The sequence below is a fragment of the Drosophila tropicalis genome, unplaced genomic scaffold, assembly GCF_018151085.1.
Source record: "Drosophila tropicalis isolate 14030-0801.00 unplaced genomic scaffold, ASM1815108v1 contig_878, whole genome shotgun sequence".
NCBI classification, from domain to species: domain Eukaryota; kingdom Metazoa; phylum Arthropoda; class Insecta; order Diptera; family Drosophilidae; genus Drosophila; species Drosophila tropicalis.
The window spans coordinates 3327273-3353974 of NW_027173374.1; the positions used below are offsets into that span (position 1 = coordinate 3327273).

Genomic DNA, 26702 nt, shown 5'->3' on the forward strand with positions numbered 1-26702 from the left:
TGGTAGGAAGAAAAAACAAAAATACAAGACATTGCAGATGATGATGATGCTTGGCCTAAGATAGGCATCCGACTACTATATACCCAGTAGTTTTCAAGTTGTTATACTCACTTTGCTGATTAATTTAAGATTTTAACAATTCGACTCGAATTTATATAGAATAAATCTGCTATGATCACTATCCTTATTTGGTTTGATTTAAATTAAATAAGACTTATATAATAAATTGACGACTTTTAAACAAATGTTCATATTTTCAGATCCATTGCAATGTTTGGGAATTTGTTTAGCTTCCCACGAATGTCGAATCCTTTAAAATTTTGCCTTATCCTTTCTGCCTTGGAACTTAAGATGTCTTTGTATACCCTTATTATCGCAAAGGGTATGGGTATAATAATTATGTGGATGATGAGAAGACGCCTCGTCTTTTTCAATTTTTTGTTTGGATTGTCTCTCTATATGCAGGTGGAAGCTCTTAGTTGTGTTGTTGTTGTTCTCGCTGTCGTTGTTGGCGTCTTGCGAAAGAGTTTTCCATCTTTCAAAGCCATTAACAAATGGCAAGAAGCAGCAACAATAACATCGGCAACAAAATGATTGTGTTGGTTTTTTTTGTCTTCTTTTTTTTCTCCATTTTTTTTTCTAAATAAAAATAGCTAAAATATGCTTAATTTAGTTGTGCTCACTCTGCCCATGTATCCCACATACATAATTATTTCTTATTCGGTTTAAAAAGTTGGTTGGCTGCTCGATGCGGCGGCGTCGGTGGCTGTTGCTGCTTCTGCCGTCTGACAGCGTGGTCGTCAAGACAATTTTAAGACGCCCACCGTGACGCCAGCAGCAAAAGGCAATAAGTGGCTAGAAGCAAGAGGCCAACACACACACACACAACGACGTCAGCCAAAAAGAGGAACTACTTTTGACCAATTTACAAATGCGCCAAAGAATTATTGCTGAACTGAATTCTGTTTTTGATTTAATAAAATTAATTTATTACGCTACACTTCTGCTGCTTGACTACACTGTGAGAAATTCCCAGGCTTTGCGGTCCATAAAACCGCCAAAATGCCACAGACACAATGAATAAGTGAGAGAGAGAGAGGGAGGAAGAGTAAGCGAGATGGAGATAGAACGACAAACTAAATTAGTTCATTTATATTTATGTCCAAAAGTCAGGGCGGTTGGGGCAATCTTTAAGCCAAGCCAAACAATACATATAATGTTGACCTCTCCACACCACCAGAGAAAAGTTGGCCAACATTTATGGCATTGCGGAATAACATTGTTGTTGTTGTTGTCATTTTTTTGGTATCTTTTTCGGGGCCAAGGGTGAGTGGACTCTTGAGTATTGGATTGGCAGGCGCTCTAAGGACCGTAAAGTATATGTATATCGATTACATCTTGTTGAGGCATAAACGAGCTTTTAGTTGAAGAGGCAACTGACATTGCAATTGATGATAATTTTCAAGTATGCTGGAAAATTAGATGGGAAAATAATTCAAAATATTGCTTATATAAACAGCAGCTGTCTGGGGGCTAGTTTTAAAACATTTTAACACAACTTTTATATTGAACATCATTTCTTAGAGTTTATTCGATTTGCCAATTCACAACTTCTTTGTTCACTTGTGCAGAGATTATCTTACTAAAACAATTCAAGTAAAAAATAAAACACAATTGAATTTCTTCGAAAGCTTTTAAAACAATAGCAATAGGAATTTTTATGGTTGCAAAATAAATTGTCAGAATTCGTTATGAACAAAAGATTAGAATTAATTCATAGAACTAAACAAATTTCGATTATACATATTGAAAAGTAGAGCTTAAATCAATATAATGTTTCAAGTGTTTACCTAATCTGTATTGTTAGTGTTGTGGTGACATTTTTAAGTAGGAACTCTTTCCTAATCGATTCCCCCACACACATCAATTAGGCAAAGTCAAAGGCACATTAGACTACATATAACATGTTGACAAGAAGATCTATCATGACAAAAGTCTTAAGCCCTAAACAAAAACAACAAGAAATCGCATTTTAGGGGGTAGAGCGAGGGAGGGTCATAAGGAGGCGTTGAGTTATGTGTTAGAGGCGAAAGATCACTTGTCTCTAAACATTGCGCAAGCAATAACAGCCAAGACCCTTAGACCCACAACTCGAAGGCGAAGGCAAAAACAAAAACGAGGCAACGATGCGACAAGGCGTTGGCATTTCTGGCGATGACGACCAACGACGACCAAGTTGTTGTAGTTATGAGTGACTGACTGAGTGACAGGGGGCCTCAACTTACTATATAGCACATAAGTCTTCGTTTATTTAAGAGAGATCTCTCCTCTTGTGAAAAGAAATGAAATGAAAATGCCCGAAAGCAAGATATCAAGATCAAGCCGATTTCAACAGAATTCCATTTCAGTGCGGGTTAAATAAATAAAAACAAAACAACAACTACAATAACAAGAGAACGAGAAACAAGTTCACATTAAGGTGGAAATCCAATAGTAGAACCAGCAATATTTGAGCTCGACTCGGGTTTGCTTTACTTTGTTTTCTCCTCGGTTCCCCCCTACCACTTTTGTCTCTGAATTTTTATTGTTTGTTATTTTGGTGCTGGGAATGGCTTTTACAATGATTTTGTTTTGGTTCTGCTTCTTATCAATATTTGTCCAGGCGCGTAATAAAAAATACAATCTATTGTGTGTGTGTGTGTGTGTGTGTTGGTCAGGTCATTTACGGGATGGCCGAGAATGCCTCAATGCCCCGGAATGGTAATGGCAATTCGATTGTTGTGCACCCAGATGATAGACCGAATGAAGAGCATAATATATAATGGGCTGCAATTTGTGGCTGCCAGTAAATAGATGGCGATAGAATACAACCAAATTAAAGCATAAATTCTTTTTTAATATTACCAAATTGCTTAATTTATAATACACTTTTCTTAGTGAGAAGTTGGAGTAGTTTTAGGTGCAGGCTCACTTTGTTTCCTATGATAAGAATAAGCTTCCGTTTCAGGCGCTCATTTTAAAAACAAAATACAAAATAAACAGAACATTATACAAAATATTTAATTTGTTCCCATTCCTTTAGAAAATAAGCCTTTTTGCTTATTAGCTTATAGCTTAAGGCTCTAGCAATTTAAGAGATTTTCCTGATTAAAAATGGAGACAGATTTCTTTCACCAATTTTTTGTTTTGTTTTTATTGAAATAACATAAATTTCATTGATCCTTATCTTAAGAGTATTTGTATTCTTTGTCTTTGTCTTGGCTTTCTGTTTTGATTATATGTATTTATTATTTCTGGGTAAGAATTCTGGCAATCCATTTCCTTGATTTCATCGGACTTTCTTTACGAGAGCCATAAACATGTTTCGGCTCTACAATATTTATGCATTTTTACGATCTTTCAATTTGCTGCTTTCTTGTCGTTACAACAATAATAATATAATTTTTATATACCTACCAACATACATACATACATATATGAAATTGTTTTGGAGAACAAGCATACAGATGATTGGGAGAGAGAGCAAGGCAGGAATAATGAAAGGGCTCCGTACAAGGATTGGCACGTGATGTGCCCAGATGTTTTGGATACAAACACCCAACATGAAATTTATTGAAAAAGTTTAACATTTTGGTTGAAACACAGAAAAAAAAGAAGAGAAAAACGAGTTGAAAATCACACACAAAATGTGTAATAAAATAGAAATAATATTTATAGCTGAGACGTCGATATGGCTAAAAATAAAAGACGAGGCAACAACAGAAACACCAACAACGTCCATGGCAACGTCAGCGTCAACGGGTATCCCTCTCAGCTCGTGTCCCCAAACCCCATACCTCATATCCCCCATATCATTGCCACTGGTTCTTCTACTTCTCCCCACCGCCACCTATTGCCATCTCTGTGCCTCAGATCAAACGTTCTGGCGTTGGGCATGTGCACGCTTTCCCATTCATGGAGGCAACGCGACCTGCCCCCCCATCATGAGTTCTCAGTTCGACCCCAAAAACAGAAAAAAAAAGAACTCAGACCAGAGATCCAACCAGCAGACCATTAAACATGTATAGACAAATCCACTTGCCAGAGGAGCACACAGACCAAAGACCCAATGAGTTCTGAAGATGGACGGACATTGATTTAAATCGATATTTTGCGGTTGAGCTCATTTGGCGTAAAATAAACTCTTGCGCCAAGTCAATAATCCCTTTGTTTTTCCTCCCACTCCTCTCTCTCTATCTCACTCTCTGACTCTCCCCCCCTTGTCACACTTTGGCATTTTGAAATATTTGAGCATTGTATACATATGTACATATATGTATGATTATATGCATTTGCACTAATTTCCCAATTTTCCTACGTCAATTTTGGTTTTTCTCAACATTTCATTTCACACTTGTTCACAAATTCTCATGTTCTATCCCTTTATTTTCTGATGTAAACATTAAAAAAAACCGCCTCAATTTTTAAATGTTTATTGATTGTACTCATTCCAGGTTAGAAATTGGTGTTGGAAGAAGTGCATTGGGGGACGATGAGAGGTTTTCCCACAGATTTCCACACTTTATAGCTATATCCATAGACTTAGATTTGGTTTTTTTTTTTTTTGCATTGCTCGAACGTGACATTAAAGTCAAACTCAAATGGTTCCGATACGTTTCATTCATTCATGCATTCATTCAATCATTTATTCATTCTGTCAGTCAATCAGTTTAATGGCATTTCTTTCGCTTTTTTTTTTGCTGTGTTATCTGACGCCTTGCCTACCCCCGTTTGAATAAAAGATTCGAACCGGAAGTCGTAATTAATGCGCGCCTTGGGGGCGTTTCCATGCTTCCGTGTCCTGTCACAGAAGCCAAGTCCTGAGTCCTTGTACGTGACTGTGTCGGTGTTTATGTTCGTATTGGTGTTGTCTGCCAACCAATGTCTATAGGAAGGTAGTCGGTAGTCACTAGATATGTATTTATAGACAAAAAGCCCTTTGTCAGTGCATACGAGTGGCAATCGAAGCAGAACTCAAGGCTACCTGTGTGTGTGCAAGCCAAGTGAATTGACGCCACGGCGTTAGCCTGGCAAAGAAGCTTCTGATTACCTAAGCACAATTTCAACTTCGACTTGACTTTAATTTGAAAGAAAAAAAAAACAATCGATTCACTTTAATTAATTTCAAATGGAATGCCATTTATTGCAAAACTTTTCTTTTTTTCTTTTCTAAATTCTATTAAAAATTGTTAAGAATTCACATAATCAAATTCTCAGAATCGCATCATTATCGATTGAATAGAATTATTTTATTTTCCTTTACGGAACAGATAAAAGCCTTCAACGTCCATTATGCTAGATAGTCGTCGTCTATTTGTATGTTTGATAAAAGTTTTTGTGTAAAAATATTTGCCAACTTGTCGGCAATGGAATTTTCTAAGACTTCAGAGCAGCAACAAGAAAAACCCAAACAGACCAGAAGAAGCTCCAAGTTATGCCAAACTCAACTCGACTCAAGCAAACAAGTGTGGATGCCATTCAATAGGGAATATATAGCTGAATGGAGAATGTAGTAAAAGGACGAAGATTAGGGCAAGAAGGAGGTGGAGGTTAATGTGGTTGCCGGCTGAAGTTGACTCTGACATCTTCTTTCTTAAGGTCTCTCTGATAAGGCTAAGGTCAAATGCTGTTTCATTGATAAACCTAAGCCGTCCACTTGCTGCATCTTAGTGCCGCCTGGCTGAACTAAGATGGGCGTGGCCAGACGCCCATATCCTCCACCTTCTGCCCAATAAAAAAAAAGCATTTCCCTTTAACGTATGCAATAAATTGCTTGCCTTGGGCTTACACACGCACACCTTGAAAGCTGTTTTCTGTCGCTCTCCCTTCTCTCACTCTCTCTACTGTTTCCTTTGATTTCTTCTCTTTCTTTAGGGTAAGCGACTAATTCGCCAAACAAATTTGTGTAGTTTGAGGAAAGAGAGGGGGGAAGCGTAACCATCAATGGCCATTTGTAAGAATCGGTAACCAAATCGAATTGACATTTAGATTTCAAGTGAAAAGGCAAACGGCAATAAGTAAGTAAGTTGGCTAAAAGAATGATGGAATGACTGGAAACAGGAAGGGTGTGAGGGTGCTAAGGGTTTGGCGGTTTGAGCAGTGCCTTTCAGCCTTAAGGGCAAAAACAAATGGCTAACAATTGGGTTGGCCAATAAAGCATAAAACCGTTAAATTCGAAAATCAATAAATCGCTTTTGGGCAAAGTTGAAACGCCAATTGTGTCCGTCATCCTATTGTGTGGCGCTTCTCGCCCTTCCGCATATCCGTGTGTCCTCCGAGCCCAGAATTGCGTTGGGTGCGCGCGACAAATGAAGGACGACAAATTGCCAAACGAGCCTCGCACATTAAACAATTTAGCAATTTGTTACCATTATTTTAAGCTGGCAATGGCAGAAGCAAGAAGGCAAAGAGGCAGGCTGGCAGGCGTACGGGCGGACATGTCCCCAGGTGCTCAGCAACCTAAAAAAAGGCCGTTCAAAGGGCCCCACCCAACCACTTTTACCTCCCTCTCTATCTTTCTGTCGTTCTAATTGTGTCAAGGAGGTTCATTCGCAGTCATTAGCGACACATACAGAGGCGTGTTGTAAAATTGTTGTTCATATTGTTGTTAGATGAAGGAACTTATCTCCTCCGTGTAGCCTCCTCCTCACCCTCCCTCCTTTTCTCTTTGCCATCTCTAAGTTAGCCTCGTCATCCTGGCCTTGTCTTCTTCCGTCCACTGTCTCTTGTCATGTGTCATGTGAACAGCTGTTAATGATACAAGTGTGTCTTTTATTTCTAGATTTCCACTTTTTTTGCCGGATTTTCAAATTTTTCAAGTGTTTAACTGCGCCACCCCAATGAGAATGTTTTCAGAGGAAGGGAATGCCATTTAGGCAAATGATTACACTGAAATTGGAAGCATAATCTCCGCCTTAAGTTGTTTAGATTTAATTTGTTTTTGCGGCTTGACAAAATAAACACCAGGCAGATATCCCGCAAAGAAGAAAAGAGGAATAGCCTTGCAAATTTGATGAATATAAATTAACATTATTTTTTTTTTTTGGCTGTGCAAAGTAGGCTTTGCTTCAGATCAGATATCTGTTTATGTCTGGCCGAGACTGATGATAAAGCATTCAATTTAAATTTGCTTTTAACGTATTTGCGACGAAAACTTTTGTTTGAGCAAATAACTACACAATTATTTGATTTAACAATTGCCAAATGCTGTATAATTAATAAATAAATCTTTGAAGTAAAGTACATAAAGGGTAATGGGATTTTGCATACTCCAAATTAAAAAGGGTTACTTTCTTAACTGAACTTGGAATAAGTAAAGCCTTTAAATATACTTCTCGAACTTGTGACAAAAATGTTTCAATTTTGATTTGACTTTTTATAAATTAAAGGAAATAAATAAACTTAAAATGAAAATGTTCTTAGAATTATTGAATTTCTTTTGAATCCTTCAAATTGAATTCCATGACTGTTTATTTAATTCAGAACTTTTAATTGAAGACTTGAAATATTAATTTAAGATTGCGTGCAGCTTATCTGTACATAATATATTCCAAATTTTTGCCAATCACTGTTGTAATAAATTTCTTGTTCAAATATTTACAGTACGAGAAGAAGAAGAATTTACTGGGTTATGACCATGACCAGCTGCTGCTATTTACAGACTCCTTAATCAAGACGTCATCCAGTCAGCTTTTAGGGAAAATTTAAGAATCCTCCTTCCAAAATAACAAACTTATAGCGCTTCTACTTATCATGCCGCAGCAACTGGCTGGTTGGTTGGTTAGTTGGCTGCCTGGTGTGTTAACCGATTGCCTTGGCCTGGCAGCAGAAGCCGCAAGTCTTATTAACACTCCCACAACTACCAACACCAACAACAACAACTATACAAAAGGGGAGCTCATAGTGCTATCGTCGTGACTGACGATATTAGAAATAAGACGACTGGCACATTGATATGGACACGTGCAGCTGAGAAAGCTGGCAACGACAGTGGCATACCAAGAGATGTTTTTTGGGTCTCCCCCCTTACTCGTTTCCAAACAACTAACCAACGAGCAGACTGATGAATACGTTGAAATCAATCAGGTTAACCAAAAGAGAACCATCTTTTGCTCAACAACCGTCCACCCACAACAAGCCCACCATGATTGGGTCATGAAATGTGACTCGAGTACGTGAAAATTGCATTTCATTGAGGCAGAAATGTCAGTTGTCTCTCTCAGTCACGTCATGTCAGTCAGGTGCGTCGTCATCGCCTCTTTGTCGTCGTTGACTCTCTTTGACTGTTGCATGAGACATTTTTTCTTGTTTTTTTGTTTTGTTATGTTTATTAAAAAGTTTTGTCAATACAAATAACACAAACATCTGTTGGTTCGCCTATTTGTCTGACTGTCATTCAGTCAGTCAGACAGTCTGTCATTGAGCTGAAAATAAATTGCTGCTGTCTTACTCATTCTCAGTCACTCCTTCACTTTTCGCTTGCCTGGTTTGTAAACTTGTTTAAAACTCATTATTAGGTTGGTATAATCCAAGTTTCTTCTCTTCTTTTCGTATGTTTTGTTACGTTTTGGTTTAGGTGTCGAGTGTGTTGTGTGTGTACAGCCGGTTCTCGTATATCAATTAAAAGTTTCGCCCCAAAATAAAAAGCAAGTTGTAATCTATTGTTGTAGTGTTGCCGGCTTTTGGGCGTGCCAAATGAGTCTGCTAATGAGAGGAAGATTGCGATGAATCAAAGAGAATGTGTTACAATGTCCAACATAATGCCATTGCACGTTAATGATACAGCAAATGTGATTAAAGTTTCATTCAAGTAGACGCACACAAAAAAACTGCTCTATGATTCATCAAAGTAAAGTTAACTAACTAAGATAAAAGTGAAAAAGGCCACTATATGGATAGCTGTATTTAGATTCTTTATCGTAATCCATTTATTTGATGTTTCGATGGTTTGATAAAGTTGTTTTCATTTATTTAACCATTTTGCAGCATTTGATAGATTGCTAAATTTTCACATCAAATTCGTTTCAGTTTCAAGTTCAAAGTTAATGGAAAAAGAAGATAAATCTTTTTGCAACACAGAAATGGAAAAAATAAACCAACAATGGGTCAAAATATAATGTTTCGCTTCTTTTGTTTTAATAATTACGATTTAGCTTGAACTTCAATTTTGTCAAAAGTGGAGTGAGGGAATATTTGACAAGTGTCTTTTTTTAATTGCTGATTGCATAAATGAAACTATAATTGAAAACTTATAAATTGTTCATTCAATCAGCATTAAAACCAATGTCAAGATATCATAAATACTTTTCAAGTACTCCAATTTTATAGAAGAAATCTTTCGCTTGTTATCGAATGAATGCAAGTTTTATGAATGATTTGTTATCAACAGCAGCGGCAGAAACATTTCATTAAGTTTTCTCCCCAAGCACCCAACCACTTTACCCCCATTCACTTTTCCCCTCCCTTCCAAAGAGCTTTACCCTCTTCCAAGCACCCGTATAAATTGTTGTGTGCGTGACATTTTAAAAATCACGTTCAACCGCAAGTCAAGCTAAAGCCAGCAATATATGTACGTAGATATATACATACATACATACATATTAAAGCGATATGGGTTTTGGGTATGAAGCGGTCAATATGGAACGGCAATAAGCTGGAATATTATTATAACTATATACATGTATATATATATATATATATATATATATATATTATAACGATCTGACTAAATGCCATTGCATGCGCACGGTTATGGTGGAGCCATTGGGCGAACTGAATGTCTGTGAAACACTTTAAACATGTTTGACTTTCTTTTGAGTGAGTTTTCTGTGAGGTAGGAGCGCAGAAAACACAGACAAAAGTAGAAACAAATAAATAAATATGCACAGAGCAGCAAAAACATTTTTCCACTTTTACTTTGTGTAAAATATATAATTGAAATGAGCGACGACAACGACAACGGCAACGGCAACAAAAATAAATAACGTCAAGCAATTTTATTTCATTTTCATTGTGCCAGCGTAATTTCTTTTCAATTAACAATACGAAACGAAACGAAACAAAATTGGTAAAAGCAAAAGTAGCGAGAAATAAAAATGGGAGGGAAATGTATTTAGCAGCAACAGCAACAACACGGCAGCAACATGAGGTAGTAGCAGCAGCAACATCAACATTAACAGTGGCAGCAAATCTTTACAAATTGTTGAGTCTTTAATACAAATAACAAAAAGTGAAACCGCAAATTGTGTTTAATTTCTTGTCTGGCAAAATGATATCTCCCCCTCTTATTTGTTGTTGTTGCTGCTTGTGTTGTTGTACCTTTCATTTGAACGGATCTGGGACAATTTGTGCTTTTCATCTTAAGCCTGGCTTTATTTGATTTCATTTTACTTTACAGTTTGGTCAACAGTTTCATTCTCATTGCACGTCTTTTTATCGCCCCATCATCAGACAGAGACTGAAACTCAGACCTCTCTCTCCCTATCTCTCTCTATCACTGATGGCTGTCTTTCACAGTTCTATTCATTGCTCGCACAATTTCCGCACTGACATTTTACAATTGTCCATGGTTCTCCCCCAGCAAACTGTGTCTCTATGTACATATATCTCTCTAAAGTTGATCTCTGTCAACGAGCCAAGTTCTTCAACATTTTTATTATTTGTTTTTTTTCTACTTTTTTGTTGCAGCTGCCTTTTTCTGTTGACACAAATCATTCGCACTGGAAGTGTCGCTCCCGTTTCCATTTGTATCCCATTTTCTGCTAACCCCTCACCCATTCACTATCCACTTATGGATCTAGCCTCTCATATCGGTTACACTTTTTAAGACAATACTTAAACTTTGTTTTTAACAAATTAAGATATTTTTGTATTTAATTTTTAACTAACATTTTAATGAAATGGATTTTTTTTTGGAAAATTATTGGAAATGATTTATGTTATCCATATCGATATCTTTACTTCTTTAGAGATTATTAAATATGTTCTCTCATTTTCTTATGTTAACATTTTAAGCTGACAATTTTTTACTAAGAAGATTTTGGAATATTTTTCATACATTTTTTTGTCGCTTCATTACATTATCAAAATACTTGAATTGAAATAACGAAAATAAAGGAAGAAGATGTTAAAGAAATATTGCCAAGTATTGTGCACATTCTTTTCTTTAGTCATTTTTGGTCCAGCACTTTGAGAGCAAACGAACAAAAAAAATAAGAAAAATGTAATTCAAAACATTGTTCTCGTGTTCTAGTTTCTTAGTGTGTGAGTGTGCAAGTGTGCTTACATGTGTGTGAAGTTGTTTATAAAACTTTTTACACCGCACAAAGAAAAAAAGAAATGGAAAAGAAGTTGAAGTAGTTGTAGGAATTTGACCACATCGTTGCCAGTTTGGACGCTGCCAGTTGGCAATTGGTAGTTGTTTGCCAAGCCGTTAGTTACTTACGTGCCAGCTCATCCTCAATATCATCCTCATTCACATCCACATCCACATCCTCTCTCTTCATAATCATCTTCTTCATCATCATCATCATCATCAGCGTCACCATCATCTGGTTTAGCATTTTGCCTCGACTAATGGATGTCTCTTTGTTTGGCTATGCTCTGTCGTATCTCGTTTATTGATGGTGAATCTCTCTTGCCATTGCCACTTCACTCTCCCATTGAAGTGTGTCTTGTCTGTTCTATGGTCGGTGTCTACCTTTCGCATTGCATTGCCTTCCCCTTAAAATGAAATTGCGCAAGTAAACAAACAAGAACACCAACAAACACACACACACACACACAAACCAAGAAGATACAGATTTTTCGCTTTGGTTTGCTTGAATCCAAAGGACAGCAAACTGAATCTATTATCCCCAGCCAGGGCAAAACTAAGGAGTGTGTCGGAAAAGAAACTTCCTTCAATAAACTTTGCCACCAAAATGGCTTTAGGAAATTTGCATTTATTCTAAAACATTGTCTTTCTCCTTTTTTCTATGGTTTTATATAATCTTTCTTAAACATTCCAAATGAAATATTATATTCAAACATTTTTATTATAAATTGAATTTTTTAAAAGAATTAATTAAACTTTTGAACAAATAAATTTTAACAGCAGATCTAAGAAAAAGAATTAAATGTTTTATATGTTAATAAAATATTTAACAATACCTCGAAAGAATATTAATGATTTCCTGCTTGACTTTTGGACCGTCTAAGCATAATTTCAGTTCCCTTTTTGCGTCTTACTTCTTGTTAGTATTAAAGTAGGTCAGTTTTTTTCCCACTATACAATTTGTCTTCGTCACAGTCCTTATCACACGAAATGCTTGGTTAACAGTATACAAAAACGTGAACAAATTATGCCAAAAAAAAGTGTAGAGTGAAATTATAGGATCAATTTTATACACATGGTATGGAAAATGAAAGATTTTGCTTGGCTTGAGGTGAAACCAGTTTGCAATGCAACAAAGAAATTGTGTCATAACACTACAAACTTGAACCTGAACCTATCCCACAAAAGCAGCTTGATCATCATGTGGATCGTGATGACGATGATGGTAATTGTGTCTGGAGTTCGACAAGAAGACCAGTTTTCCGCCCGATCCATACTGCAATGCCCCATCCTCTGTGGTCGCCCAAAAAAGACAAACGGCAATGGCAATGCCAATGCAGCAAGTTGACTTATGGGCTTGTCCCGTATCGCATATCCAGACGAGCCTGTTTCATGCTTTTCAACCCCCTTTTCCCCTCTCTCTCGTTCGTTGTGCAAAAAAGTGGGTCGAGGCGGCCAACTGACTGGTGGAATGATGTTTTGTAGCTTTTATGTTATAGTAGTACAATGTGTGAAAATGGTTTGCCAACTGAATTGACTTAACATGAGCTCTTCTCTTATTCTCTCTCTCTCTCTTTATCTTTTGTCTTTTGCAGCGAATGTGTTTCGACAATGTTACTGCCTTCGGGGCGTTCGAATAGTGATGTCTATCCGCTACAAAATGCCACCAACAATACAACAGCAGGAACAGGAGGAGGAGGAGCGGGCGGAGGAGGCATAGTGTCCAAGCCCTTGCTACTGACAAGAACATCATCACCACAATTGACAACGCTGCCCAAATCTAATGGCTCCATTACCCATCGTACCCCACAATCCACGCCCACACAATCCTCTTTTGCGTCTGGCGCAGTTTCAGCCATTGCTGTAAGCCAAGAAGTTGCCGGATGTCAGTTGGACTCCGGAACAAAGGCGACAACAGCAACGGCAACGGTAACGACAACAGCAACGCCAACAACAATAGCAGTAGCAACAACCACATCGGAGGCAACTGTCAACACGGGTATATATGGGCCACTTTTGGGTCACAGTCATCCTCAGCATGGCATGCCCGGAAATTGGGGCGAAATTGATCGACATTTGGCCATAATACAAGAGAAACTCAAGGCTGGCTGGACAGCGCATGTTGGCAAGGAGGGTCGACTATATTACTGCAAGTAAGTAAATTAAATGATTATTTAGATGATTAAACAACCATCGAGCTCGAAACTTATTGATAGTAGTAACAGAGGAACCGAAAGTCTTACAACAAATCTATGTTATAGTTTATTTTTATTTACTTCACCTTAAACTTCTCTACAAAATTATTTAAAAAGTATTTTACTTAAGGCAATTCACAATTCTCTAGTTCAGATTTTTTATTTATTTTCGATTCTATTGGAATTTTGAGTCTGAATTTGTAAACAGTATTAAAAAGTCAATAACTAAATCCATTTACAATATATTCAGCATAAACTCTAAGGACTGGCAATAATGAGCAAACAAAATAAAGATAAAAGTGTGTCAGAAAATTACTAGTTTTAGTTGTTTAACAGCATAACGAATGAAATATGTAACAATGGAGTCGGCTTCAGTCACCCAAATAAGTATGCTACAGTTTTTGATTTCGCATTTCAAGATTGGCATCAGTTATGCATTAAAATGGTGGATCTGGTTCGTCCTTCTGGTTTCTGTGCTGCTTTGCTGCTGGGTAGCTGACTGGCTGGTTGCTGCACATAAATTGATTATGCACGAAATTCTATTAAATAATTTTACACTTTGTTGCACATCAAACTCAAAAGCGCACAAAATGCCATAAGAGATGGCGAGTGAAATGGATGTGGATGGCTGTGTGGGTGTGGGCATGGCCATTGGCACTTCAGTGTGGGCGTTGCCCAGGGTAGACTGTGAACACTGTTGAATGAGCAGCTCTGGTTTGTCGCTGATTTCTAGAGCGAGCTCTGTGGCCTGGCCTGGCCTGGCTTGGTCTAGTATGGTCTCTGGTTGCGGGTTTTATGGCATTGGCCCGTATGCCACACGCTTGCCTTGGGTTTCTCTCTGTTTCTATGCTGCTAGCTGTGCTTTTCTCTTTCTCTATCACTGTCAGTGTGCAAAAGTGCAAAACTAATTATCACAATTGTGTGCAGCCAGGAAATGAGGAAAGACAGCAACGGAAGCCACCAAGGTGGGTTGTTTGCCAGTGGGTTAGCTGCTTGTTTTTGCTTTGGGTTTGACTGCGAATTAGATTGTATTGGGTTTTGCATTGGGGGGTTTTGGGGATTGGGGCTTGGGGCTTGAAGCTTGAGGTCTGGGGTGTGGGTTTTGCTCTTGTGGCCCCGATTACTGCTGCAGTTTATTGCATAGTCGAGCAAATAACCCAATTAGCGTTGATTAATGCCAATTGAAATGCATTTTGCTAGCCTAGAGTTAGGCAGAGTTGTGGGGTGAAGGGACGGAGACAAAAGAGACCCAACACAGTGGTATTTGCATTTTTGAGGGGATGGGGGTAAAGGAAAGGATGGGCGGTATTCAAGGAAATGGGGGTTTCTGATATGGAAGCAAACAAGTTCAGGGTCACATGTCGGGTGTCATCTCATCTAATTATTATGTGCATGTGCCATGAAAATTCTCATCTCGGCCACAAAAGGAAAGAGCCAATTGTCGATTTCAACGTGTACTTGACTAGGAATTTAATTTAGAGTGTTTTAGTGCTTTAAACTTAAGTTTAAAAACTCACTGGAAGATTAAATGTCTCATCACTTTCTGTTTCTTCACCCTATTTAGCCATATAGCTCAAACATCAGGTTGGCTTCCATCGTGTGAGGATTGGAGCAAGCATGAAGAGCTGTCCTATGGCTGGGAACGTGCCATAGACTCTAAGGGTCTATCCTATTACATCAAGTAAGTGTGACTTAGCCTAATTGACGAGGAGTACCCTTAAAATATGTGCCAATATTTCTGCAGCCATATAAACAAGACCACCACATATGAGGCACCCGAATGTATACGCTGGGATGAGCATCCGCCAGAGCCACGTCAGGTTCAATTGCAACGCAATGCAAGTCTGGGCTTTGGTTTCGTGGCCGGCAGTGAGAGACCCGTGATTGTTCGCTTTGTGACCGAAGGTGGTCCCAGTATTGGCAAGCTCCAGCCTGGGGATCAAATCTTAGCTGTCAATGGGGAGGATGTGAAGGATGCGCCACGAGATCATGTAATACAGCTGGTGCGGGCTTGTGAAACGCAAGTCAATCTACTCGTTTGCCAGCCCATGGCCCATTGTGTTCTACCGGGTCGTAAGTCCACACTTCTGTCAGCGGGCAAGCGAGCTAAACTAAAGACAAGGCCAAGTCGTGTCCGTTTCGCCGAGAGTGTGTGCGTCAATGGAGCTCCATTGTTTCCGCCTTCGGCTTTCTCTCTGGGCGATATTTGTGTGCCGCCCATGGCAAATGTGCTCAAGGTTTTTCTAGAGAATGGACAAACCAAATCATTTAAATATGATGCCACCACAACTGTGCAGGATGTGGTCAGTTCCCTGTTGGATAAACTCTGCCTCTGCTGTGGTGAACTCTTTAGTCTGGTTCTGGAGCATGTCAAGAGTCTAAAGCGCAACAAGTTAACTCTTCTCGATCCCCAAGAGTCGCTAGCCAGGGTAGGTCCAAATACATATCTCTCTTTCATATTTGTTGTCTACAAGTCGTCATTTCCTCTTTCTTTAGATTGCCGCACGTCCTGGGGCCCATAAACTGCGATGTCTGTTTCGGATTACTTTTGTGCCTATTTCGGCTGCCGAACTGGCTCAAAGGGATCTGCAGGCCTTGGATTATTTGTATATGCAGTGCTGCAATGATGTCAGCCAGGAACGTTTTGCTCCTGAACTGCAACCGGAATTGGCTCTCCGTTTGGCCGCCCTGCACATGCATCAACATGCCTTGGCCAATAATTTTTCACCCGCCAAGCTAACCGTCAAACTAGTCGAGTAAGTTAAATATTCTTTCGTCAAAGGAGCTGACTTGATTGAGAATTCTCTATCCCTTATACTCAGACGTGAGTTCGGCCTAGAACGTTTTGTTCCCGTCACCCTGTGCGAGGGCATGAAACGAAAGGAACTACGACGTCTAATATCACATTTTCTTAAGTTGAATGCAGAGATGACAGGATCTTCTAGCAAGGTTCTTACCCAGCTACAGGTAAGATGTGATTTCGCTTAGATATATCTAAAATTATTAAATGATTCTTTGATTGCAGGCAAAACTCCATTATCTAGACATAATTGCTAGTTTACCCAGCTATGGAGCCAAATGCTTTAGCACAAACCAAAGAGAAGGCGTTGAGCGTGTCCTGCTTGTGAGTCCGCGCTTTGGCCTCAGTCAAATATCCAGTGCCCGTAATTCAGTGGTGAGTCTTTGAAGTAGTTTCATTTTCCATTTAATCTTTACAATAATTTCTTTTTGTTAGCCTCAACCGATCTCAGCGATTGAGGACTTTACCCATGTTGTGGTACACCGTGAGGATGATGTCACTTGCAGTGTATCGATCTTTATGTTGGGAGATCGTGCTGTCAAATTTATCATGGAGGATCGGGATGCCTGTGAATTTAGTCTAGTGTTGAGTGGTTACTATCGTCTGCTAACGGGCAACACGTTAAATGTGCTGCGAGATCGGGAACATGATTTGGCTGGCGATGATACGGATAGTGCACCAGCTTTTCTTTCTCAGCACACAGTTCTACCAGCGGGTTGGAGCTATTTGCTTCCCTTCCACACACGTGCCCATAGCATTAATTTCCTAATGACGCCACCATATCACCCGATGCCCCAGAAAGCAATTCTATCTCAACAACAACAGGCACCTGGTGCCTCTCTGACCTATGGCACGGATCTGGACTTGCACAGTGTTATGGCTACCGAACTGCTTGAGGAGGCAGCTAAGGATTCAGGCTTGAGTGACAGCAGTGGCAGTAATTACTGCGAAGGACGCAGCACTCAACATCATCAGTTGGCAGTGGAGGCCAAGAATGAGCAGGTCCTGCGGCGAGTCCAAGAATTGCAGCAACTAGTCCAAACCTCTGAACAATATCTCAGTGAACAAGAGCAGGGCCAGGGACAGGCCATAGCCATGCTGGAGTTTGACAGCGATTGCGATAGTCTGAACAGCAGTAAGGTCTCTTCAACCGAAGACTCGAATGTCAACAGCCTGGCCCTAGGTCCACCAAATCCTCTCAAGCATAGCGATTCATTGACTTTGCTAGCGGAAACTATTAACCACGACCTGAGTGGCATTGCTCAGGGACTGAATGCGATACCAGAAACACAACCAATTTCCTCTTCCGCTCCGGCCACCCCAGCAACGCCCAAGAGAAAGCCTAGTCTGTGCAGCACCTCCAGCCCTAGACCACAAAGGAAATTGAATGGTTTTAGTCAACTGTTGAGTGATTTGCAGGCCTTGGGCAATGATTTCTCTCAGAGCGAAAGTGACTCGGAGTCGGTGGCATCGCCTGCTCAGTCACCCACAGCCAGGAGACCACAAATGATGTTACTTCAGAGTGGTGGTGGTGCGCCGGTGAAGCAACAACTCTCCCAGCGTAGCAGCTTCGGATTGCACAGTCCGGATGGCAATCATTTTGGTGCCGCCGGTACCTTGGCGAATGAAACAAAGGATTATAATCTAAGAGAATATCTGCAGCAGCTCAAGGAAATCAGCAATGCCACTTCGGCCGATACTGATGTGGCTGCTCGCCAGCTGTCCGAGATCTATGGCTTTGAAGTGCGAGAGGATACATTCATTGAGACCGATACGGATCTCATAGATCTACGTGCCATTCCACCACCTCAGACTCCCGATGAACTAGACTCGCTGTCACTGATGAATGCCGCTCCACCCAAAGGTTTTGAAGGCAAGGCCGAAGAGTTGGATCAATTCCTGCAGAAAATCATGGTGGCTCCACCCACACAGAAAGCAACTCCCGCCAAGGAACTTACGCCTGAAGAGATAATGTCTTTTATAATTCCACCACCTCCAAATCTAGAGAGCCAACAGGAACAGCAGCAGCAACAGCACCCTATAGATGAACCTGAATGCCTCTATAGCAATTCTGTGCAAGCCAAGCGTGAGTTCTTTCAAACTTTAAATACAAATGGCAATGGCAATGGCATTGCTAACTTTCGGACCAAGGAACCGGAGCCATCGCATGTCATTGAGTATGCCACAGTGGAGAGAAAGAGTAAATTCAGTTGTTGTCCCACCTCAAAGAAGGATGAAACTACTTTGGAATTGCAGCCACCGCCACGTACACCGACAAGTGGCGATATATCACCACCGCCAGCTCGTCCGCCCAAGAGTGCCGAGCTAATGCAACGCTATTCACCCAAAAAGCAAGTGAGGATTACCACACCCACGACGACAACAGCAGCGGCAGGAGGAGGAGGAGGAGGATTGGTTGTGGGTGCGGGTGTAATTGTGGCGGGTGTACCACCACAATTGCCACCTCGCGATGCTGTTACAGTTCCAGTTCCAGTGACGGTGAGTGCTCCAAAGAAACCCCCGTTGCCGCCCATTGCCAGTCGCCCACGTCCAGTACCAGTCTCAGTTCCAGTCAATGGCACCTCCGCAGCCTATACACCACCGCCCATACCGGCCACTGCACGTCTGCCCGCCTCCCAGCAAACCAATCACCAACTCCACCACCATTACCTTCACCAACAACAGCTGCAACAACCAGTGATACCAAAGAAGCCCCCGCAACTGCAGCAGCAGCCGCAGCCAATCTATGGGGAGAAGCTCTTTATCAAAAACGGTCATTTGATTGATGGCGATGCACTGCTGGCCAAGACCGACGTAGCTATGGCTGGACTTTTGATTAAGCTTGACCAAGTAGCTGCTCAATGCTCAGCTGCCCAGTCAGCGGGTGGTGGCTCTAGCATCGACGAAGAGAAGTTCCAAAGAGCGCGCAATGAACTGACCGAACAAACATTGGCCCTAGTGACAGCCAGCAAATTCCTGGTGGCCTCTATGTCAGATATGACGCTGATTGCCCTGCCCGATCACCTGACCTCCTGTCTGACGGCCATAAGACGGATAACCGAATTGGCCCAAGACATGACGCGGCATACATCGGCACCACTGCAGACCCGGAACATTGTACTCAAGGTGCACGATGTGGCCAGTAGTTTCCGTGAACTTGTTGGAGTGCCGATTGGGCCAATCGGTGCCGGACAATTGGCCCTGCAGGCAGAGTGTCTGGCCAATGTTTTGGCCACCCTTTTACGAAGTTTACGAGTCTTTTCGCCATAGCCCCCGAAACGCAGCGATCCTAACATATCTATAACTAATCAACTCTCTATATATAAAACTTCGCATACGACTAACATTTGAACAAAATCTAACTAACTATTTTACAGGTAAAAGTTAACACCAATGTTAGAGAGTCGTTGGTCTGAACTTTAGGCTAGAACTCCAAAATGGAAGCTAAAATTAAAGGGATCTATAAGAGAATGACTAATGTGGAAAATGCAAAAGAATGAAAAATAAAACCGATTTCGATTTTTACATATCCATCTGGCATTTTCCAACGCAAACATATTAACTAATATACATATTATATTATATTAACTTTCCTTAGTCCGATTAAATCGAATAAATTTTGTTCTTTTTTGACTTCTCAAATGTAAACCGCATGCAACTAACTCGAATTTCTATATAATCTCTATCTCGAACTAATTTTAAACTCTCTAAACTAAATAATGTTTGATGTATACTCGTATTCCTCCTTCTTAGAACTCCTCGTATGTAACACCATGACTTGATTATAGACCAATTTATATATACATTAAACACATCTTTATCTAATAAATAAATAAATATATACATATACATATTTAATTATGATATTTAGTATATTTCTCATTATTGTAAATATACGAGTATAACATATTAAATGTAAAAACAAAAACAAAAATTGACCAAACAATAATCAAAATTTTAACTTGTGATATAAACAAAAAAGGAAGCAAAAACAAAAGAAAATTTAATATAAATTATAGTTACTTTTTCTTTTTCATTGCATTTGTTTGTAACAAAAATATATATTTACATAACATTTTTGTTTTTGTATTTGTTAATAATATAATATAATTTTTGTTATTGTTTTTGTGTCATTTTGTTGCTGTAAGAAAGCGCACACTAAGTTGTAGCTTTAATTTATACGTAAATAAATCTACTTATTAACCAAATAGAACAAACAATTACATATACATATATTAAAATAATAACATAAATAAGCGATATAATCAAATATTTGTTTTATTGTTTTTTTCTAATCTGTTTTCATTTTTGTTAAAACACACGCATAATAAGAATAACCATATTACATACATACATATATGAATATGCATACATATAAACTATAAATACAACTACAAATACATATTAATAATATTAAGTAAGCATAAAATATTAAACAAAATGTACAATGTGAAACATGTAACTGTTTATGATTAACGTCATAAAAGCAAAACAAATTTAAATATATGGAAAATTGTAATGAATAAATTCAATAAATATACCAAAGGCGGAAAATGTAGAGTTCAACGACGATGGAGAACAAATTTGGCGCTTAAATTTGAAGCCCAAAAATATCTGGCAGCACAAATCCTGAAGTACTCTGGCAAGCTTGGTTATCAGTTACAAGCTCAAAATGAGCTAACAGACACGAAATGAGCTAACAGACTCAAAATAACAGGCTCAAAATGAGTTAAAGTTCGGTATTTTTTTGAGTTTGCAGAACTGGTCACACTGCACAGAAAATTTCTTGTTTTCGCGCGGAGCTTTTATTAAGAAAATATTAAATACGGATAGAATTTATAAAAATGGACAGTGTAAAGGAACTAATACAGTTTATGCAGCCTAATCAACGTCTGGACCTCAAGGCAGTGGCCTTAACACATGTTTTGGGTAAGTGAAATGTGTAATGAATAAACATCATGCTGCACATGTTGTGCGACGGAGAGAAAATATGTGTAAGAGTGAGCCGGCACGAAAACATTAGGATGGACTATATTACTTAAAGATGTTTTATATCTCAGGACTTACTGGAAGCTCAGAAGGCAAGGCGGCTATTCTCTCACTGGACGACATGCTGATGGCCATATTCGGGCTTACTTTTGACCAGAATCAGACGGTGGCCAAGGATGCTGTGCTCAGCCTGATCAATTTGACAGCCGAGGAAGAGGGAGCTCTCAAAATCTTTGCATTGGCTAAGCAGATACAACCTGTAAGAAGTCAACGAAATCTGGGCGAATTTCAATAATCATTCATCCACCCCCAAATTTTAGAATTTTGCCATTGTGGAAACAGCTTCAAAACAGATATGCGATGAACAGGCCAGCCTTGCCGATGCCTGGAGTATGGTGCTCAGCAATTTGACTCGTTGTGAATCTTTGGTCCCTGAAATTCTTAATCAACTAGAGGGGACTCTACCTCAATTGGCCAAAGCCTTTGCCAAATTGGATTATAACAAAAAGAATTGTAAATTGCATTATCTGGCGCCAATATTTTGTAATCTCACGCAAGTCTCGCGAGGACGAGAACTGTGTTGCCATGCTCGATATCAGCTGCTGGAAAAACTCCTGCCATTTGCCTCCTTCGAGGAGAATGTAGTACGCCGTGGCGGCACCATTGGCATTTTAAAAAATGTCTGCTTCGATTCGGTTTATCATGATATTATATTAAATGAAGGAGATAATATATTGGTAGCTATCCTGCAACCGCTGTGCGGACCCGAAGAGTTCAACGATGAGGATAATGACAAATTGCCCATTGAATTACAGGTAAGTAGAGCTTTATTTTCTTTATTAAAATTTATCTCTCATATTAATTTACATAAACTGACAGTACCTGCCCGAGACTAAGACACGTGAAACGGATCCAGATTTGCGTAAGATGCTGTTAGAATGTTTACTCCAACTTTGCGCCACTCGCCGCACAAGAGAGATTTTGCGTGCCAAGGGTGTCTATGAAATATTAAGGGAATACCACAAATGGGAAGCCAAAGTTGGACGCGATAGCGAGTGCCTATTGGCCTGTGAAAACGTGGTCGATATTCTGATCAAGTAAGTCAAGTGAATTTCTTTGAAATTATGCTATCACTTTGTATTTCATTCTGTTTATTCTGTGGGCTCCTTCATCTGGGTTTAATTATACCTTTTTGTTGAGTATCACAATGACTTTGAATAGTATCAGGTATTTTCATTTTAGTAGAGTATTTTTTTATTCAAAAGAAATTTCAAGGATCCTAATTCATCCTCTTTACACAATACAAGTAAACTAACACATTTCGAATGACTAGGCTTATTAGCTGGAATAGAAGCATCAGATCGTATTTCCGTCCCACAAAGATATTAGTAAACCCTCAAATAAAATTGTTTTCCTAGAAATTCCATATTTAACAACAAATGATAGTGAGATCTTTTAATGGCTTAGAAAACATGTCGCAAATGAGAAAGATAAATCAAATATATTGAGAATCCAAACCTTTCAAACTAACTTTAGAGCTTAATCGTCGCAATCGTTCACCATTTCATTGACTTTCATTACCTTCATATAATTGCCATAACTTTCCATACAAAGAACACAATTGATCTGAATGTTAATTCCGTTTTAGGAAAGAGGATGAGATTGGTCTGGATAATTATAAAACTATTGAAGTATCAGCTGAACAATCGGAAAAGTTTGTCCAAGAAGATGCTGCCTATGTAAAGAGTCTGTTAGATTGATTCGTTGACTCTCTTTTTTGTACAGAATTTTAGAATTAATAAACCTAAAAAAAACAAAGCATTCTAACGAAATTGAAATTTATGCAATTTTTATTCAGAAAATGCTTATAGTTTTTATTTTTTGTTGGTTTTCGTGTGAGTTTTGTGTGTAGATTGCTTTTGCCCTAGAAAAAGTTATACGCACGCATTTAAATGCAAAGAAGAGAAACAAATTCAATTCAATTATACAATTAACAATTGTTGCTTTCATTTTGAGGCCTAAATTTAAATATTGTATTATATAAAGTTTCTTGTATGTATATGTATAAAGTTATTCTTATGTGCTAAATATTTGCATTTGCATTCGAAAATTCTTTTGTAGCAATTTGCCATTGAAACTTTTCATTTGATCTATTTGCTTGGTCGTTCGTTCTGTATTTGTATGAGTGTGAATTTGTGTGTAAAAGTGATTGAGAATTTTTGTAGTTAAGTTTACTAGCCAATAATTTGTGTAATTTGTGAATATTTAATGTTACTTGTTATATTTTTTCTTCTTTTTTGATAATTTTTTTTTTGCATTTTGTAGGCAAGCGATTTTATTTATGGCTTTAACTTTTATTGTGTGAAACTTTTTCGTTTTTGTTAGCAGAAACCATTGCAAAGCTCACTTTGTCTAAGCAAAAACTTGTAGAAATTTTTTGTAATGTTTCTTTGTTTTTTTTTTTTTTTTTTTTTGCGCTAAATTTGTTGTTGTTTTAGTTTTCAAGTTTTTAATAGGTTTTTGTCATTAAATGCTATTGCTGTTTATTTTGATCATTAGCTTTGCACATAGAATTATTTCTCTTTGGTTTTTTATTTATAGCTTGGTCCTATTGGTTTTTTTATTCTTTTTAATTACTATATCAAAAATTTAGTTAAACTTTATTGCTAGATACATATAAATATAATTTATTTAAGTTGAGAACTTAGTTGCTAATAGCTTTCAAGTGTTCTTTCTTGTGAATTTGTTAACTTATAACTGCTTTCCAACAGAAGGGCCCAACGAAAACTGCAAACTGACGTAAACTATTTATATATGGGTATTAATTATTTGTAGAATCGGCTCTAAAAAGTGTCACAATCAATCAAAAATAGAAACAATTTCGGCTACCACTATGAAGATAAGGGAAGTAATATAATTTTTTATGACCAATCGATAAGAAACGGGTTTTATGGTTATAGAAAAAAATATGTCAATTTATTTGTCACAACAATTTTAAGGTATATAAAGATTTGCTAACTTATCTAGCCTCCATGCGACGCGAGAGTACCTCATAGGCAAAGATCTTAACCTCATCGGAATCGTAGGGAATGTAGAGGCAACCGTGAGACGGGTGCACCTTGCCCACAGTCAAAGCACCAGCGTGATAGCCACGTCCGGCATACAAGTCCTCACCATCGACATTGCGTCCAACACGCACAGCTCCGTGAGGAACTTCGCCATTCTCAGCGGGTAGCCATACATAGTTGTGCCCACTAAGCACTTCGTAGCTCTCCAATTCAACCTCTTCGCGAGCGTAGGCGACATAAGCCTTACCCTTATTGGGGATTACCTTGGCGGGCAGCAGATCATTGTTATAGAAGGCACGTCCAACGTAAATGGTATCGCCATCTGAGTCATGACCAGCCACAATGGCTCCCTGTGGCACAGCGCCGTGGCTGTAGTGCGACCAACTGTGTTCTGTAGAACAAAAAGGATCCAAATGGAAAGAATTGAGTTTCGGCTACGCTTCTTGCATAAGACTGCCAGCACTTCTTACCACTCATTGTGTGTTCGTTTCGGCTATTAACTTTATACTAATGATAGCTTCTCATAGGCAAGTTAAATTGTCGTGTAAAAACTTTGTAGCCAGGCCAGACGATAGACCTTATCACCTTATCCGGATGGGCTAGGAGCGATAAGTGAACCAACAAATTGAAGTGAGTCAAACCTCAAATCAGCAGCTCTACCTAGAGTCTATAGATTGGTACTTTAAAAACCATATCAGGAACAAGTATGTACCTAACACCTAACGTGTCATTTATATTAAGACATTTATGGCTTAATTTATGTTCTTGCGGATGAACGGGGTAATGAAAATACATAGTTAGTGTATTTGCATCATTTCAAGCAAAAGTCAATGATTAATAGATCGATGACGCCATCAATTTTATCCCTAATCAATGTATAATCGATTTCCAGATCAATTGAATAACAATTTGTGGTATAAAGTTTTGTACTCTAGAAGAGAAATTGTTAGGCATTCAGAGTTCTTGTCAAAGAACTTGATTTATTTTGGTCATTTATTTTGCTTTAGTTGATAGCGATTCTTAGAACAGAAATTATTATATCAAATACCTTCCATAAAGAATATATTTTTGTATAATAATAGGTAGTAAGAAGTTACTAAGTAACAAACAACTGATAAGAAGAGGAACTACATGAAACTATTTGAAATCCATTTAGTTCTCAATGGGATTATTTAAATGTAAGAACAAAACCATTTTTCAATTCCCCTAGATATATATGTGTCGTTTGCTCAGTTTGCAGTTTTCTTTGATTAGCCATTTAAATCATATTTGTGGCCCTGTATGTAATTTATTTATACATTAAATTATTCATTAAGTTTGCCTAAAATTCAGCAGCATTTTCTAACAAATAATTATTAATTAATCATAATTAAATATATATTTACAATAGTTTATCATCATCAGTATATATTCATATATATATATAGGATGTATATATATAAAATGTAAAACAGTTTGTTTGGTTTTCTTTTTGTTTGTTTCACCATATAGCAACTTAGTAGCCTAAAAAATAATTGCAATTGAATTTGAATTTAGTTTTTGATTCGATTTTCTTTAATTCTGTTTCGAGATGTTGTTAATTTTGCTTAGCAAGGCTTAGTTTATATAATTTTAATTGTTTGTTTTATTTGGTTTTGCTTGTTTTTTTCTTTTTTGTTTTTATTCATCAATTATTGTTAAAGAGTTGTTAAATATTCATTTCATAAATCACATAATTGCTTGATGAATTTCCATAAAAATATGTTCTTCGCTTTTCCTTTTGTTTTCATTTTTCGCTGCTACTTTTCGTTTTAATCTTTTTTCCTTCTGTGTGTGTGGGTGTGTGTGTAGTTTTTAGTGCAAATTTCGACACGAAGAGAATGTGATAAATAGTGTGACAAAGATATAGCTTTGAGAGAAAGATACATTCAGATGGGTTTCAAACAGAGTGTAAAGTGAAAACAGGAGAGACGAAAAGGAAATTGCCGCGCAGCTAAATTATATTAAATGCTTATTTTCTTTCCGCACTTGTCACATTATCCTCATATTTTATATGCCATTCGCCTTTCTTGTTGCATCGTCTCACTGCTACCTCCATGTTGGGGCGAGTAGCAAAACCAAGGTGCTGAGCAGATGCCGCATAACCGACTCCGCCGTAACCATGGGGCGAAGATGTTGCGTTGACGCTGCATTACAGGCATCCGCATCACTGCAGCTTTGGAGGCAACCATGTACATATCTGTGTATGTGTGGGTGTTTGGGCGGGTTGGTGTGTGTTTAGGCACCAGTCAAGAAAAAAGAATAAGAACAAGAATAAT

General features: G+C 38.4%; 4 protein-coding genes across 9 annotated transcripts in view; 2 read left to right on the forward strand and 2 right to left on the reverse strand.

Moving 5' to 3' along the window:
* LOC137584612 (uncharacterized) overlaps nucleotides 1–20283 on the forward strand; it is a 28556-nt gene extending 8273 nt beyond the window's left edge. For all 3 annotated transcript variants that reach the window (XM_068300096.1, XM_068300097.1, XM_068300098.1), the window contains 7 exons: nucleotides 12949–13506; nucleotides 15113–15229; nucleotides 15293–15977; nucleotides 16045–16304; nucleotides 16371–16515; nucleotides 16574–16723; nucleotides 16784–20283. In XM_068300096.1, coding sequence (XP_068156197.1) covers nucleotides 12965–13506; nucleotides 15113–15229; nucleotides 15293–15977; nucleotides 16045–16304; nucleotides 16371–16515; nucleotides 16574–16723; nucleotides 16784–19618 — 4734 coding nt within the window. In that variant the 5' untranslated portion in view covers nucleotides 12949–12964 and the 3' untranslated portion in view covers nucleotides 19619–20283. The remainder of the gene's footprint in view (nucleotides 1–12948; nucleotides 13507–15112; nucleotides 15230–15292; nucleotides 15978–16044; nucleotides 16305–16370; nucleotides 16516–16573; nucleotides 16724–16783) is intronic.
* Nucleotides 20284–21114: 831 nt separating this feature from the next.
* On the forward strand, nucleotides 21115–23169 carry LOC137584941 (protein HGH1 homolog). Its single transcript, XM_068300547.1, has 5 exons — nucleotides 21115–21277; nucleotides 21409–21596; nucleotides 21658–22152; nucleotides 22217–22434; nucleotides 22986–23169. Exons 1-5 carry the CDS (start codon nucleotides 21193–21195, stop codon nucleotides 23095–23097), a joined length of 1098 nt encoding a protein of 365 aa, XP_068156648.1. The 5' UTR covers nucleotides 21115–21192; the 3' UTR covers nucleotides 23098–23169.
* A 1114-nt stretch (nucleotides 23170–24283) lies between these two features.
* Nucleotides 24284–25115, reverse strand: LOC137584944 (natterin-3). The gene is made up of 2 exons (XM_068300552.1): nucleotides 24876–25115; nucleotides 24284–24796 (listed from the first exon to the last, which is right to left on the reverse strand). The coding sequence occupies exons 1-2, from the start codon at nucleotides 24880–24882 to the stop codon at nucleotides 24357–24359; spliced, it is 447 nt and encodes a 148-aa protein (XP_068156653.1). The 5' UTR covers nucleotides 24883–25115; the 3' UTR covers nucleotides 24284–24356.
* Nucleotides 25116–25953: 838 nt separating this feature from the next.
* LOC137584942 (uncharacterized) overlaps nucleotides 25954–26702 on the reverse strand; it is a 51178-nt gene continuing 50429 nt past the window's right edge. For all 4 annotated transcript variants that reach the window (XM_068300549.1, XM_068300548.1, XM_068300551.1 and 1 more), the window contains one exon: nucleotides 25954–26623. In XM_068300549.1, the coding sequence (XP_068156650.1) occupies nucleotides 26473–26623 (151 nt within the window). In that variant the 3' untranslated portion in view covers nucleotides 25954–26472. The remainder of the gene's footprint in view (nucleotides 26624–26702) is intronic.